General features: G+C 34.6%; 1 protein-coding gene across 2 annotated transcripts in view; it reads left to right on the top strand.

Moving 5' to 3' along the window:
* The window catches only part of KLHL1 (kelch-like family member 1), a 541,448-nt gene that overhangs the window by 256,797 nt on the left and 269,035 nt on the right, over window positions 1-15,616 (top strand). For both annotated transcript variants that reach the window (XM_010842287.1, XM_010842286.1), the window contains one exon: window positions 1,671-1,867. In XM_010842287.1, the coding sequence (XP_010840589.1) occupies window positions 1,671-1,867 (197 nt within the window). The remainder of the gene's footprint in view (window positions 1-1,670; window positions 1,868-15,616) is intronic.

The following is a 15,616-nucleotide window of genomic DNA, read 5'->3' as shown; positions in this document are numbered from 1 at the left end:
ATCACTGCAGATGGTGACTGCAGCCATGAAATTAAAAGACGCTTGCTCCTTGGAAGGAAAGTTATGAGCAACCTAGATAGCATATTCAAAAGCAGAGACATTACTTTGCCAACAAAGGTTCATCTACCTGTGGTCATGTATGGATGTGAGAGTTGGACTATAAAGAAAGCTGAGTGCTGAAGAACTGATGCTTTTGAACTGTGGTGTTGGAGAAGACTCTTGAGAGTCCCTTGGACTGCAGGGAGATCCAACCACTCCATTCTGAAGGAGATCAGCCCTGGGTGTTCTTTGGAAGGAATGATGCTAAAGCAAAACTCCAGTACTTTGGCCATCTCATGTGAAGAGTTGACTCATTGGAAAAGACTCTGATGCTGGGAGGGATTGGGGGCAAGAGGAGAAGGGGACGACAGAGGATGAGATGGCTGGATGGCATCACTGCCTCAAGGGACATGAGTCCGAGTGAACTCCGGGAGTTGATGATGAACAGAGAGGCCTGGCGTGCTGCGATTCATGGGGTCGTAAAGAGTAGGACAGGACTGAGTGACTGATCTGATCTGATCTGATCTGATCTGATTTACACAGATGAGATTTATAAACAGTCCAGAATTAGCTCCATTATTTAACAAGTTATATCAGTTGTTAGAAAAAAAAAAGAAAAGAAACATTGAAGAGCTCAGATTTGAGGTTAACTGACCAGAAAGAAAGGAAATTCCTCCCCTGGTGGCTCAGATGGCAAAGAATCTGCCTACAATGCAGAAGACCCAAGTTTGTTCCCTGGGTTGGGAAGATCCCCTGGAGAAGGGAATGGCTACCCACTTCAGTATTCTTGCCTGGAGAATCCCATGGATAGAGGAGCCTGGCAGGCTACAGTTTATGTGGTCACAAAGAGTTGGACATGACTGAGTGACTAACACACAACACTGACCATAAAGAAATAAATATTATAGGAAATTCTAGACACAGTGAGTTAAATACAATATTAGCAACATACAATATGTGTGGTTATAAATATATATATATACAGATGTTAATTAAAGACACATAAATATTCCATATTCATATAAACAGTGTATATATTGTCAGAAACTTAGTGCACCTTTGCTCTCCTAAGCTTATAAAAGTGTGTGTGTGCATGCATGCTAAGTTGCCTCAGTTGTGTCCAACAGTTTGTCACTCTGTGGATTATAACTCACCAGGCCTCTCTGTCCATGGGATTCTCCAGGCAAGAATGTTAGAGTGGGTTGCCATTTCCTCCTCCAGGGTATCTTCCTGACTCAGGGATTGAACCCTCCTCTCTTGTGTCTCCTGCATTGGCAGGGGGGTTCTTTACCACTAGAGCCACCTGGAAAGACATGTGTTGTAAAATATTTTTCTATCTTTTCTTTTTTTTAATTACTGAATTCACAACCGAAGGAACAACCATAATTCCTGTTTAATAGGATATATGTATTTCTGAGGAAGCTGTGTTCATGTTTGGATGATTTTGAATATCATACAAATTAAGAAATGCAAGATGCTGAAAGCAATTACTGATCTTTCATGAGTTGTATTTATTTGGATTATCAATTTAGGTTCAATAATTTCTAGAAGGTTGGCCTAATGTTTTGAATAATAGACTGGTGCATATTATTTCATGCTTTAAACAGTTTCATAATTCTTTTAACGTTTAGGTTGCTTGGAATTAAAGGAAGAAACCATTGAAAACCTTCTTGCAGCAGCTTGCCTTCTTCAGCTTCCTCAAGTAGTGGAAGTGTGCTGCCATTTCCTCATGAAGCTCTTGCATCCATCAAACTGTTTAGGAATCCGAGCATTTGCAGATGCTCAAGGATGCATTGAATTAATGAAGGTGGCCCATAGCTACACGATGGTAAGGAAATGCAATTTTTTAATAATAGCAGCATAGCTGTATTGTCACAGGTTAAAATAATTACAGCTATTGCATTCAAAATTAAGACTCAAAATTAGTTTTGAATCACTGGTACATTTTTATCACTAGACACAATGTACTGTATAGTATTTAAGAACCTCAAAGTAGAAAAAGACATCACACAATGGTCTTTATTATGGCTCCATTTACATTTTATAGACGATATAGATATAGATATTGACTGCTTGGGATTTTAAATGGTTCTTAAAATAATTTTTGTCTTAATTTCTCCCAGGATATCTATCTTTTACATCTCCTTCCACAGCTGCCTTTCCCCCTCTTTTCTTTCTAGTTAAGAGCTAGCAGTTTATGTCACAAATTTTTTTCTTTTGCATTTTTCAAACAACCTCTCTACCACGGACCCAGGTTTGTGCATGCTATGTTGCTTCAGTCACATCCAAGTCTTTGCAATGCCATCAGGCTTCTCTATCCATGGGGATTCTCCAGGCAATACTGGAGTGTGTTGCCATCAGGCTTCTCTATCCATGGGGATTCTCCATGCAATACTGGAGTGTGTTGCCATACCCTCCTCCAGGAGATCTTCCTGACCAGGAACTGAACCTGTGTCTCTTTAGTCTCCTGCACTGGCAAGCCAGGTTCTTTACCACTAGCACCACCTCAAAAGCCCATGGACTGAGGTATATTAACCAAAATTCAGTGTTGAAATCCTACCCCAAATGTGATGGTGTTTGGAGATGGAGGCTTTGGAGGTGAGGTCATCATAGCAGGCCCCTCAGGATGCCCTTATGAGAAGAGACATTATAGAATTTGCTTCCTCTTTCTCTCTTTCATGTGAGGACACAGTGAGAAGTTAGCCATCTGACAGCTCAGAAGAGAGTCCTTAGAGAACCCAGTAACACTATATTTTAATAATAGACTTTTCATCCTTCAAAATAATAAGAAATAAATTCCTGTTATCTAAGCCACCTACTCTGCAGTATTTTGTTATGGAATCCTGAGCTATCTAGCACACTTTTTATCATAGCATGATATGTTAGGTTTGCATTTGTCTGTATGATTTATGGAGGAAAAAAAGATAGTGATAGTACATTTTAAAGTATTTATTGGAATAGTGAATATTGGATTTCAGAATTCCTGGGAATTTTATACTAAAAGGGAAAATATTTAGGTACATAAATCAGATGATGTTTGTGGATTTTTTTTTTTTTTTGTAAATTTGTCTTTCTGCACCATTTTTCATAAAAGGTGTAAATTGATTATCAGTCAGTAAATAGTCCTTTAATACAAGCCAATTTTATATTTTTATCTTTGATTTCTTACTGTATGTATAGACATATATGTAGATACTTTAACAAAAGGATTAAAAACCATTTAAAGTGTACACTTTAAATGGGTGGACTTTGTAGTGTGTTCTTTAAATGTTATCTTCATTCTAGAATTGAATAATCAGTTAGAATATTTTCATACTGATCATTTTATTTCCTAGAAGCAATCATTGCAAAACCAATACAATATTGTAAAGTAAAAAAAATAAAAAATAAAAAAAAATAAAAATGCTTAATAGAGTGCCTAGAATATAGCAAGCACTATATAAAATGTTAACCATTCTTGCTATTTTTATTATTAATATTATTAATGAATTGATGTTTATTACTGGAACAACCAACTCTAAAGCATATAGCTTTCTCTTTGCAACTCAAAGGAATAATTTATATGAAATAAATCTCATTAAGCTTTATAGTTGCTGTTTATTTAGAAACTCTTTTTTTGAGATTTAGCACCTTTTCAAATTACTAATGACAATCAGCCATTTAAGTCTCCTTATTGTTATTCTTAGACAGAATCTCAATATCATTTTAATTTTCTTCTTTAATCCTTTAAGCAGATTAGTAAATTAAATAAAATGTAGAAATAAAGGAAGGAGATGCCTGCTTTGTACTTCTATTGTCAAATTCTTTTTCTGAAATATTTCATGACAGGGCACAGTATTACTATTCAAATTATATGAACCATATAAAATTAATGTAAATAAATACTTCATCAACCAAAATATCAAAACCCAACTGCTGTCATTTAATTATGCACATTTCATTACACTTCAGAGTTCCTGGCTTAGCTAAGCCAAAGAACAATATGCCTGCATATCCAGTGGGATAATGGTCCCTTCTGGTCTGGTTTGAAATTATTAATTTAATAATCAAAACGTTTTCCTTGCAGCTGCTTGAACTGATCTGAAATTTATCACACAATAGTATCAATATAGTTTTTAAACACATTAAAAATATTCTTTATAGTAAACTATACATGTAAAACAGAAATATAGGAATGTCCTTGCTAAGACACTCAACATTCTAAACAGCTCTATCTTAACTTATTTTTGAGACTATGGATTGATCGTGTGTTGTGTTATGCTTGTCAAAATTAAAATGATTTCAAATTCTGTTGGAAGCATGAAGCTCCAGTGTTCTCCAGATGCTCATGGGTTACTCTTTTACTGGAAAACATTTTCTGACCAGTTGTCTTCCTAGAGTATTATTTTGTCTCAGTTCTAATGCTTTAAAATGAGTGTATCTGATATTATAATTTTTTACCATATATTAGCCTCTGATTCATGTTTAATCTTGCATATCTCCTCATTTAATCTATTTAATTTGTGCTTCAAGAACAAACTTATTAAGCTTTTTCTTATTCTTCTCCTTAACTCATTCAGTAGCAAAACATCTCAGGGTTTCTACTGGGCAAACTCTGGTACTGAATTAATATATTTATTGGCTCTAAATATGCCTTCTTTGCTTATTTTACACATGGCATTCTTGTTTTAATTTTCAATTTTCTTGCCAAAATATTTTAGATATGAACTTGATCTTCCAACATTCAGATCTTAACTTGCTGTCTGTATGCCTTTGCTTTTTATATGTTTTGCTGTTCCCTTTGGAAATTTCACTTATTTGAATTCAGCTATTGATTTTGTGTGATTCCAAAATCTATTCAGGGAAAGTGACCCTGCTTGGCAGTGGTTCATGTGTGAAATATTGAAAAATTTTGAATGCAAGCTCAATATTAGACAGAAGTGTGAAATAAATTCTGAAACATTAATTTACATTTTGGGTGCATGAATATACAGATACCAACAAGAAAATTGAAGGAAATAGTTCCTCTTACTCTATTGGAGTTCCAAATGAAACCTGTTGTTAATTCTGGACATCTAATTTTAAAAACATTAGAGAACAACAAACAGAAGATGAGAATTATAAGAATAGCAAATATTTTATAATCATGAAATATGAAGAAAAGTTGAAAAGATTTGGTTCTTATAGCTGAATAATATCAGGGCATGGAAATAGATATCTTTGTGTATTTGATAGAATGAGTTTTTGTTTGAAAGAGCACCATTGGTGTTTTCTAATCCTGTTGTTAATTTTAGTAGTATAATCTTCTTTTCAATTTAAATATCATAGGAAAGAATAATATTGGAGTTGAAGTGTTTTGTATGATGATAGATGAAGGATCTGGAGTCTCCTTCCGTCTTCTGAGTTTTCTTTCTCTGCTGCTTGTCTATTTCTACTAATCAACATCACTTCCTACTAAGGTCAGCTCTGCCTTTAGAGGAGACTCCTGGATCTTTATTTTTAAGAAATCCTCTCTCCATATGGTTCTGGTTTAGACTTTGACAATTAAAAGCATTCGTGCAAGGTATAGAAAGTGGAAATGAAGGAGAATCCATTATTTCTGCACAGGTAGATGCAGGCAAATACGTGGATGAATGGAAACTTGAAGTAACTTCTAACTGAGCACTTGAAAGCAATTAACTTCACTGCTGTAGACTGAAATGGTTAATTGGAGATTTCTGGAGGTTCTTGAGGAGTTCAGTGCCTTTGTGGAGTACTTGTCAGAACAGTTCATATTGAACAGAGGTAGAGATTATTAGCAGAAAGTTCCCTGACCTTCATTTCCACAGCTATTTAGGTCCCCAATTCCCTATCCAAGATCTATTTTACATAGAAAACATGGTTTGTTTTTCTAATCCAACAGTGTCTTAAACACATACCCCAAAATAGCAAATTTAAGCTCCACATTTTGATAGAAGTAATTCTCCCCACCTAACTTCTCAACAACTGCTTAGGCATTTTTCCTAAAAAATAAATTGAATTAATTTCACCACTTCTCAATATGTCCATGAATTCCTTTCACTTGTTCTTTATTCATGATAGCTCTTTTATCTGGAATCCCTGGTATATAATTCTAAATAACCACCCTCACTTCTCAGTTTAAGTTTACCCATGCCTAAGAAATATTTTAAAATTTTTCATGGCATTCTCTGTCTTATTTAAATCCTTAGTATTCCTTTTGTTAACACTAAATGGTGTCACTATACATTTTCTTGTGCAGTTAATTATCCCTTGTGTCTTTATGACTGACTTCACAACTACATTGCAACTTCTTTGTGGTAGAGAACAGGTCTTCCCACTGAGATTTGTTTTTCCCAACAAATCTCCATTGAGATTTGTATGTACCTGCATGTGTAATGACTGAGAGCATGTGTAATATATTGACTAATTCCTATAGTTCCCATGGATATTTAGAATTACTATTCTCAGAACTCCCAAATTCAGTTATTCAGCAAGACTATCCATGTTTTCCTCTAACTTCTAATGATATTTCCTATTGTTATTTTCTTGTTCACACAATTCTAGCCACACTGTTCCTCTTGCTATTTTTTGACTACAGCAAACATACTATCACCAGATGAACTTTGCGTTGTTCTTTCTTACTTCTGCTGGAAATGCTCTTCTACCAAATATTTATATCCTTTCTCTGCCTTATTCAGCTTTCTGCTCAAATGTCACTTAGACAAAAATCTCTTCTCTGAATATCCTATTAAAAGTGACATTACTTTCAAAACTCTCTCTTTCCTTAAACTGTTTTCTGTCATTTAGAGTACTTTTATTCTAGTTTCATATCATTAATTTTTTGTTAAGGGTTGTTGTTGTTCACTTCCGCCATAATGTGGTATCTCCTAGATAGCATCTGTTTAACTTCCTATAGCTTGGAAACCTAGATAGATGTCTGTTCATAGCATTCATTGTTGAAAGGGGAAGTTACTGTTGACTACTTCATACCAGGAGCTGTAGAAAGATACAATGGTGACCAAAATAGACATATGTTGCCCTTGTTATTCAGTTGGTAGGTTGTATCCAACTCTTTGCAACCCCATGGACTGTAATGCTCCAGGCTCCCCTGTCCTTCACTATCTTCTGGGGTTTGCTCAAATTCATATCCACTGAGTCAGTGATGCTAACTATCTCATCCTTTGCTACCCCCTTCTCCTTTTGCCTTCAATATTTCCCAACATCAGGGTCTTTTCCAATGAAATTGTAGGATGATATAAGAGACCAAAACAGGAAAAGCTTTGGCAGTGCAAAATTTTTCAGGGTTAAGGAGACTTTGTTAAAGATTTGTGATGTTATATTAAAATAAGGATATAACATTGAACATTTCTGAGCAAGTAAGAGCCAAGATTTAATTTTAAGACTAATCTTCAGATTGGCCTGAGGAGAAGGCAAGAAGAAAGACCAAGAATAAGGTTAATACTTCATAAGAGTATATTATATATAAAAATATGTATATTTACACATACTGGGTGAGTGAGAAAGAAAAAGAGAAACTCAGGCAGCTCCTGACATTTTGCTTGATGGCAAGCTTATCTCTACTGGTGCTGGTGGTGCACAAGTTAAATACATAGTACATACCAGACTTTTTGTTTTTTTTTTTCTCTGTTTCTCTTTACTTGCTTGGTTGCATATTAAAAAGCAGAGATGTTACTTTGCCACAAAAGGTATGTAGAGTCAAAGTTATGATTTTTCCAGTAGTCATGTATAGATGTGAGCATTGGACCATAAAGAAGGCTGAGTGCCAAAGAATTGATGCTTTTGAACTATGGTGCTGCAGAAGACTCTTGAGAGTCCCTTTGACTGCAAGGAGATTGAGTCAATCCTAAAGGAAATCAATTCTGAATATTCATTGGAAGGACTGATTATGAAGCTGAAGCTCCAATATTTTGGCCACCTGATGTGAAGAGCTGACTCAGAAAAGACCCCAATGCTGGGAAAGATTGAAGGAAGGAAGAGAATGGGATGACAGAGGATAAATTGGTTGGATGGCATCACCACCTCAATGGACATGAGTTCGACCAAGCTCCAGCAGATGGTGAAGGCCAGAGGGAAGCCAGGTGTGCTGCAGTCCATGGTATCACAAAGAGTCGTACATGACTAAGCAATTGAAGAACAACAATATATCAAGCATTGTCTACATGTTAAACAAACTTTTAAATTTTAATCTTCTTCACAACTCCTGCAAAGTATGTGTTATATCCATTCTAAAATAAAATTAAAAGATGCTTACTCCTTGGAAGGAAATTTATGAACAACCTAGACAGCATATTAAAAAGCAGAGACATTACTTTGCCAACAAAGGTCCATCTAGTCAAGGCTATGGTTTTGCCAGTGGTCATGTATGGATATGAGAGTTGGACTATAAAGAAAGCTGAGTGCCGAAGAATTGATGGTTTTGAACTGTGGTGTTGGAGAAGACTCTTGAGAGTCCCTTGGACTGCAAGGAGATCCAAATAGTCCATCCTAAAGGAGATCAGCCCTGGGTGTTCATTGGAAGGACTGATGTTAAAGCTGAAACTTCAATAATTTAGCCACCTGATGTGAAGAGCTGACTCATTGGAAAAGACCCTGATGCTGGAAAAGATTGAGGGCAGGAGGAGAAGAGGATGACAGAGGATAAGATGGTTGGATGGCATCACCAACTCAATGGACATGAGTTTGAGTAAACTCCGGGAGTTGGTGATGGACAGGGAGGCCTGGCATGCTGTGGTTCATGGGGTCGCAAAGAGTAGGGCACGACTGAGCAACTGAACTGAACTGAACTGAACGTTTAGTGAGGCTAAATAACATACTCAAGAATAGTAGAACATGCTAGAATGGAGATTTAAATATGACAGTGTCTTACTGCAAACTTAAAGCTCTATTTAATGTGCTAATAAATTTACATATTACCAGAATATCAAGTTGGATTCCTGATATCCAGAATATTTCAAGGCATGGATTACTTGAGACAAATGGACACTATAAACCTGTAGCATGGATGAGATCAAAGAATTCTGTGAAGATTTTGCTCCTCAGTTTTATCATTTCCCTGTTCACTTCACCCTTACTTTCTACCCAGTGCTACCAGCTTTGAGAGATTCCACAATGTTTACTCTAGAAGCAGAAGCAGTTTCAGTAAGACTAATTGGAGGCTGCTATGATCAGTCAGTAGCTTCAAAAAGCAGGTGTTTCATAGATGGAGCATGAAGCCTTCCAAACTCAGCATAAGAGCAGCAGGCCTTTCAAAGGCCAGAAGCTGAAAGCTCCTGTACATAGTTCACTTGTCTTTCAGAGCTGTAAAAGTAATGTCAGAGAAAATAAACTTTATTGATGTGGTTTCTGTTTATGGTTTTGAAATACCTGACATTTCTCATGATTTCCAGTCAGCAGCATATTTTTTTTTAATATTTACCAGAAGTCAGACAAATAAACCATAAACTAGAATTTGCTTTGAGAGAACAAATGGAATTTAAATGTCTTTGTTTTCCTACATTGCCAAAATACAGTTCACTTCATCCGTATTCTCCTCAGGACTCCTATGTGATGTATTAGTACTAAAATTTGCTGTGAACATTTTTTTGTTTTGTTTTGTTTTTCATTCATTGCTTTGTGTTAGTCCCTTTGAGTATCTCATTTACAAACATGGTGTGAATAATGAGTTTAAATCCGTATATAAATGTCAACCTGTAACTTAGCCAAATTTGATTTTCAGAATTTCTTTGTAAATTGAAGTAAAGGTGTTGAGTGAGTGTAATAAGTTGCTTGAAGGACAACCACTACCTATGTTTAATCCTCACAAGCAGTGAGAAGCATGCAGAGGCCTCTATAGAAAGGAACCTCCTCTCATCTGGTGTTTGTTTATGCTTTCCTTTACTTGCTTTGTCCCTATATTAGACTGACAACCCTTCACAGGCAGTTTTACTTTGTGTTATTAGTCACAGTCATTGATAAAATTCTAGTCTATTGCCTGCAACTGGAAGTTGATTTTAGTGGAAGAATTTTAAAAAATTGTCCTTAAATTGCTTAGTGTTGTACACAAACAGGATATTCAGATTACACCATATAAATTGACAGAAATGTATAATAAATAGTAATATTATAATAAATAAATATTCACTTATGCAATTGCAGTTTGACTATATAAAAATTGTTAATTGTTAGGATTCTAGACAATAACCACAATAAAATGTGCATTTATGACTGTTTCAAAGACTAATTAAGCATACTCAAAGAGGATCCAAGGAAAATTGTAAGCTTTTTAAGGATTCATTTTACACAAAGTCCATTTCTTCTATTCAGATGCCTTTTGAGTATGTTTCTATTTTAAGTTTTCATATTCAAACTGAAGATATTCTATTTTAAGAAATGCGTCCTTCTGCTTTGCTGTTGATAATGGTGAAGATGATAATATTCACCTATTTGAAAAACACTCCATTCATTGTAGGAATTCTTTCATTTACATAACTCTGATTTTATTTTCATTTCTTTTACTGGGCTATTTCTAAAATACAATGATTTGGCACACAACTGCACACACACACACACAAGCAAAATCTACTATTAAAATTATTAAAATGTATTAGGTTATTTGGGGTTTCCCAGGTGGCTATAGTGGTAAAAGAATCCTCCTGCAAAGAAGGAGACATGGGAGATGCAGGTTTGATTACTAGATTGGGAAGATCCCCTGGAGGTAGGCATGGCAACTCACTCCAGTATTCTTGCCTAGAGAATCCTATGGACAGAGAAGCTTGGTGGCCTATGGTCCATAGGGTTAACTACCAGATTTAAATCTTTGTTGAGTTGCTATATCATGAGTTGATTCTGTGGAACAATACAATGAAAGAAATTCCAAGAAGGAGCACTAATGTCAAAAAATTTCCTATAAACCCAAATCTAAAGTATTTTCAGAGTCACTTGTAAGTAATATTTTTAATATAAATTTATTTATTTTAATTGGAGGTTAATTACTTTACAATATTGTATTGGTTTTGCCATACATCAACATGAACCCACCACAGGTATACACATGTTCCCCATCTTGAACCCCCCTCCCTCCTCCCTCCCCATACCATCCCTCAAGGTCGTCTCAGTGCACCAGCCCAAAGCATCCAGTATCATGCATCAAACCTGGACTGGCGATTCATTTCATATACGATATTATATATGTTTAAATGCCATTCTCCCAAATCATCCCACCCTCTCCCTCTCCCACAGAGTCCAAAGACTGTCCTATACCTGTGTTTCTTTTGCTATCTCGTATACAGGGTTATCGTTACCATCTTTCTAAATTCCATATATATGAGTTAGTATACTGTATTGGTGTTTTTCTTTCTGGCTTACTTCACTCTGTATAATAGGCTCCAGTTTCATCCACCTCATTAGAACTGATTCAAATGTATTCTTTTTAATGGCTGAGTAATACTCCATTGTGTATATGTACAACTGCTTTCTTATCCATTCATCTGCTGATGGACATCTAGGTTGCTTCCATGTCCTGGCTATTATAAACAGTGCTGCGATGAACATTGGGGTACATATGTCCCTTTCAATTCTGGTTTCCTCAGTGTGTATGCCCAGCAGTGGGATTGCTGGGTCATAAGGCAGTTCTGTTTCCAGTTTTTAAGGAATCTCCACACTGTTCTCCAGAGTGGCTGTACTACTTTGCATTCCCACCAACACTGTAAGAGGGTTCCCTTTTCTCCACACCCTCTCCAGCATTTATTGCTTGTAGACTTTTGGATCACAGCCATTCTGATTGGCATGAAATGGTACCTCATTGTGATTTTAATTTGCATTTCTCTGATCATGAGTGATGTTGAGCATCTTTTCATGTGTTTGTTAGCCATCTGTATGTCTTCTTTGGAGATATGTCTATTTAGTTCTTTGGCCCATTTTTTGACTGGGTTGTTTATTTTTCTGGAATTGAGCTGCACCTGTTGCTTGTATATTTTTGAGATTAGTAAGTAATATTTAATTATTTGAATTATTTAATCTATAAAATTTAATTCTATGATAAATAATATTTCTACTTTGTTAGAATAGTTCTAAAAGGGCTTCCTAGGTGATGTCAGAAGAAGGAAAAGCCAGAAACTTGTTGGCTATAGTGTGTTTCATTTTGCAAATCAGGATATTTGGCAAAACTAATACAATTATGTAAAGTTTAAAAATAAAATAAAATTTAAAAAAATGTAATGTATAACACAAAAAAAAACAATGAAATCAATAACTTGCTTTTGTTCTGAATTTTTAAATGTCTACGAGAAACTGATTTTCTATGCATATGAAAGTTTCACTTTATTACAAAAATTTGCACCTTAAGAACTAATGTTTTAGAATATTTATATTTTCTGATGAGGTAATAAATTACTCATCAGGGAACTAATTTCTTTTTATGGTTCCATTTAGATTTTTCTTTCAATGTCACTTCTGTTAAGGACTACACTTGTGCTTAAAGATTTTTAATAGTACTTTAAAAAATAGTAATAAAAGGAAGAGGGATAGATTATAGTTCACAGGAAACATGCTAAATCAATCCTTGCCTAAGGGGAAGCCCAGTCTGCCTTTTGTACACAAGGCAGCATAGAGCTGGAGCTGATCATTACCTTAAAATAGTACTTTCAGAAATGTACAACTGGGCACAATTCAACAAAAGATAGCTTCCAATAGAGTATTGGATATTCCTCCCAGACCCCAAGTTACTCTAAATATGTTAAATTTTTTGTACAGAGGTGGACTTAATATTCCATGAGGCACAAACTACATCTGACTTGTTCACTGCTATACTCTTAATTCTTAGGATAGCATCTTACTCACTGTAGACATACAATAAATTATGTTTGAAAGAAATAATAAATGAGTTCTTTCACATATTAATAATTTGAAATACTATTAAAACTTACCAACTTAAATTAAATATTAATATTAATAATTTGAAGTGATACATATTATCTCTGAGCTTTCCAGGTGACTCAGTGGCAAAGAAACTGCCTGCCAAGCAGGAGATGTGTGTTAGATCCCCTTGAGGAAAAGATCCCCTGGAGAAGAAAATGGTTACCCACTCCAGTATTGCTGCCTGGGAAATCCTGTGGAGAGAGGAGACTGGTCCATGGGTGTTGCAAAGACATGACTCAGTATTAAGCAACAGCAATTTACTCAGCAATAATTAAAAATATTTATATGGTGCCTAAATTTACTTTTCATATCTCTTTATTAAAAATATGTATAAATAAATAAATAGTAAATGCTTATAGAATGTATCATGATCTCAAAGTTCATTAGCTGTTTCTTTAATCAACAATTTCTAAACGTTTTAATAAGTAACAGTTTTTGTTCCACCTACTGTGTATGTATATTTTTAAATTGAGTTTTCAGTGGACCTATTTCATATTCAAGGTCTATATTCAATATTTTTGATTATTTATGATAAAAACTGTTTATTTAAATTTAATTTTCACTGAAGATCCTATTGCTATCCATAAATACATATAAAACTTTGTGATTTAATAGAAAGAATATGTACTACTAAAAATAGTAGCGCTGCTGCTGCTGCTACTGCTAAGTTGCTTCAGTCGTGTCCAATTCTGTGCAACCGCAGAGATGGCAGCTCACCAGGCTCCCCCGTCCCTGGGATTCTCCAGGCAAGAACACTGGAGTGGGTTGCCATTTCCTTCTCCAATGCATGAAGGTGAAAAGTGAAAGTGAAGTCGCTCAGTCATGTCTGACTCCTAGCGACCCCATGGACTGCAGCCCCCCAGGATTCTCTGTCCATGGGATTTTCCAGGCAAGAGTACTGGAGTGGGGTAAAAATAGTAGGGCAAATGTATGCAATTGTCGCATATGATAGCTAATTATATAAACTAATACATAATTAAAAGTTTCTAGATGACAGAAAGCTGAAATTAGCAAAGATTTAATAAAGGAGATTCAAATCCCGACCTAAGTAAATTAAAGAAATAGTTTAGATGTTGAGTTTTATTCCAATAAGTGTCCTATTGTATTTTTTTTAATATAAGACAGTCTTTACTTGAATAACAAAAAAAAATCTATTTTAGTTTTGTTAAAGAGTTATATAATTTATAATTAGTAAAAAGCTTTCTTGAAAATTATGAAGTTTAAACATTTTAAAACAAATTGGACTATTTCTTCTATACCAAATCTAAGTAGATTTATTTAAAGACTCAGATTACTAAAGCCAGATATACTACTTTAAACATTTGTTAAATACAATTTGCATTTTAATTAGTTCTACAGTTAGAGGAAAAAGAAGAGATTGTAAATATATGGATATTGATGGAATTCATTTCTTCTCCAGTTCTATTTGAAAGGAAAAAGACCTGATTATTAATGTATGAAGAATTGTTTCTATTTTTACTTCTGGCATATGGAAAAGAATAAATGAAGAAAACTAAGATACAAAAAGACAGGATTAAAGGAAATTTTTAAAAAGTACATACTTTTCAAAAGAAATGTATTGTAGTTGAACTAGAAGAAAATTGATGAAGCTAAAATTAGGTTTATTATATATAGTTAGTGATTAAGATATATGAATACATTTATATATACAAATAAATATCTTTAATAACATTTCAAATATTAATGAGAAGAAAGGTTGTATTTTAAGTAGTAAACTGTAATATTTGGTTTACATGAAGTTTATATGGCTTCAAATATTGACACTTACCACATATATAACACATATCACCATTATCATATTATTTTTATATTTAAGAAATTTACATATCTGACAAAAACTAAAAGAAGCATAAAAAATAATTAGGATATCATCTTCATTACTTAGGTTTGCCTTGTCATATGTGCTAAAAGATATCATTTGAGGATGTAGTAATGAACTTATTTTTCTTTGAAATAATAATGTGGAAAATTATATTTTCTTAATTATTCAGAAAGATTATAGGGAAAAGTTGTCATTAAATATTAAAAATTTGAAAGTCTCAAATATTGTTCAAGACTCTAAAGCTTGGTTTGTAGGTATCCAACCATTTGGTATACATTTAATAGACTGTTTCAAAGCCTTTAATGATTTGTGATGGTTGGGTTGTCAGTAGATTTAAGCATCACTTGGTGTAGGAAAGAATATTATTTTATTAGAGCATTTAGACTAAAAAATGGACAGTCTGATGAATTCACTTGAAATATATCACAGTAAATTGACATTCTTCTTTTTCTTTTTTTAAAATCATAAAATGCTCTGAGAATTATTGCCGCCTTATTTTCAAGATGGCATAAATATGAGTGATCTATCCCAGCTTAGTACAAATAAAATTTGGTAATAACCACAACTTAAGCAAAACAAGACCAAAATTTACAAACTACTAATAGTATATTCCCCAATTCCTCCCAGCATCAGGGTTTTTTCGAATGAGTCAACTCTTCGCATGAGGTGGCCAAAGCATCGGCATTTCAGCCTCAGCATCAATCCTTCCAATGAACATCCAGGACTGATTTCCTTTAGAATGGACTGGTTGGATCTCCTTGCAGTCCAAGGGACTCTCAAGAGTCTTCTCCAACACCACAGTTCAAAAGCATCAATTCTTCGGCGCTCAGCCTTCTTCCT

The sequence above is a fragment of the Bison bison genome, unplaced genomic scaffold, assembly GCF_000754665.1.
Source record: "Bison bison bison isolate TAMUID 2011002044 unplaced genomic scaffold, Bison_UMD1.0 scf7180017864176, whole genome shotgun sequence".
NCBI classification, from domain to species: domain Eukaryota; kingdom Metazoa; phylum Chordata; class Mammalia; order Artiodactyla; family Bovidae; genus Bison; species Bison bison.
This window is presented reverse-complemented; position numbering and strand designations above follow the sequence as displayed.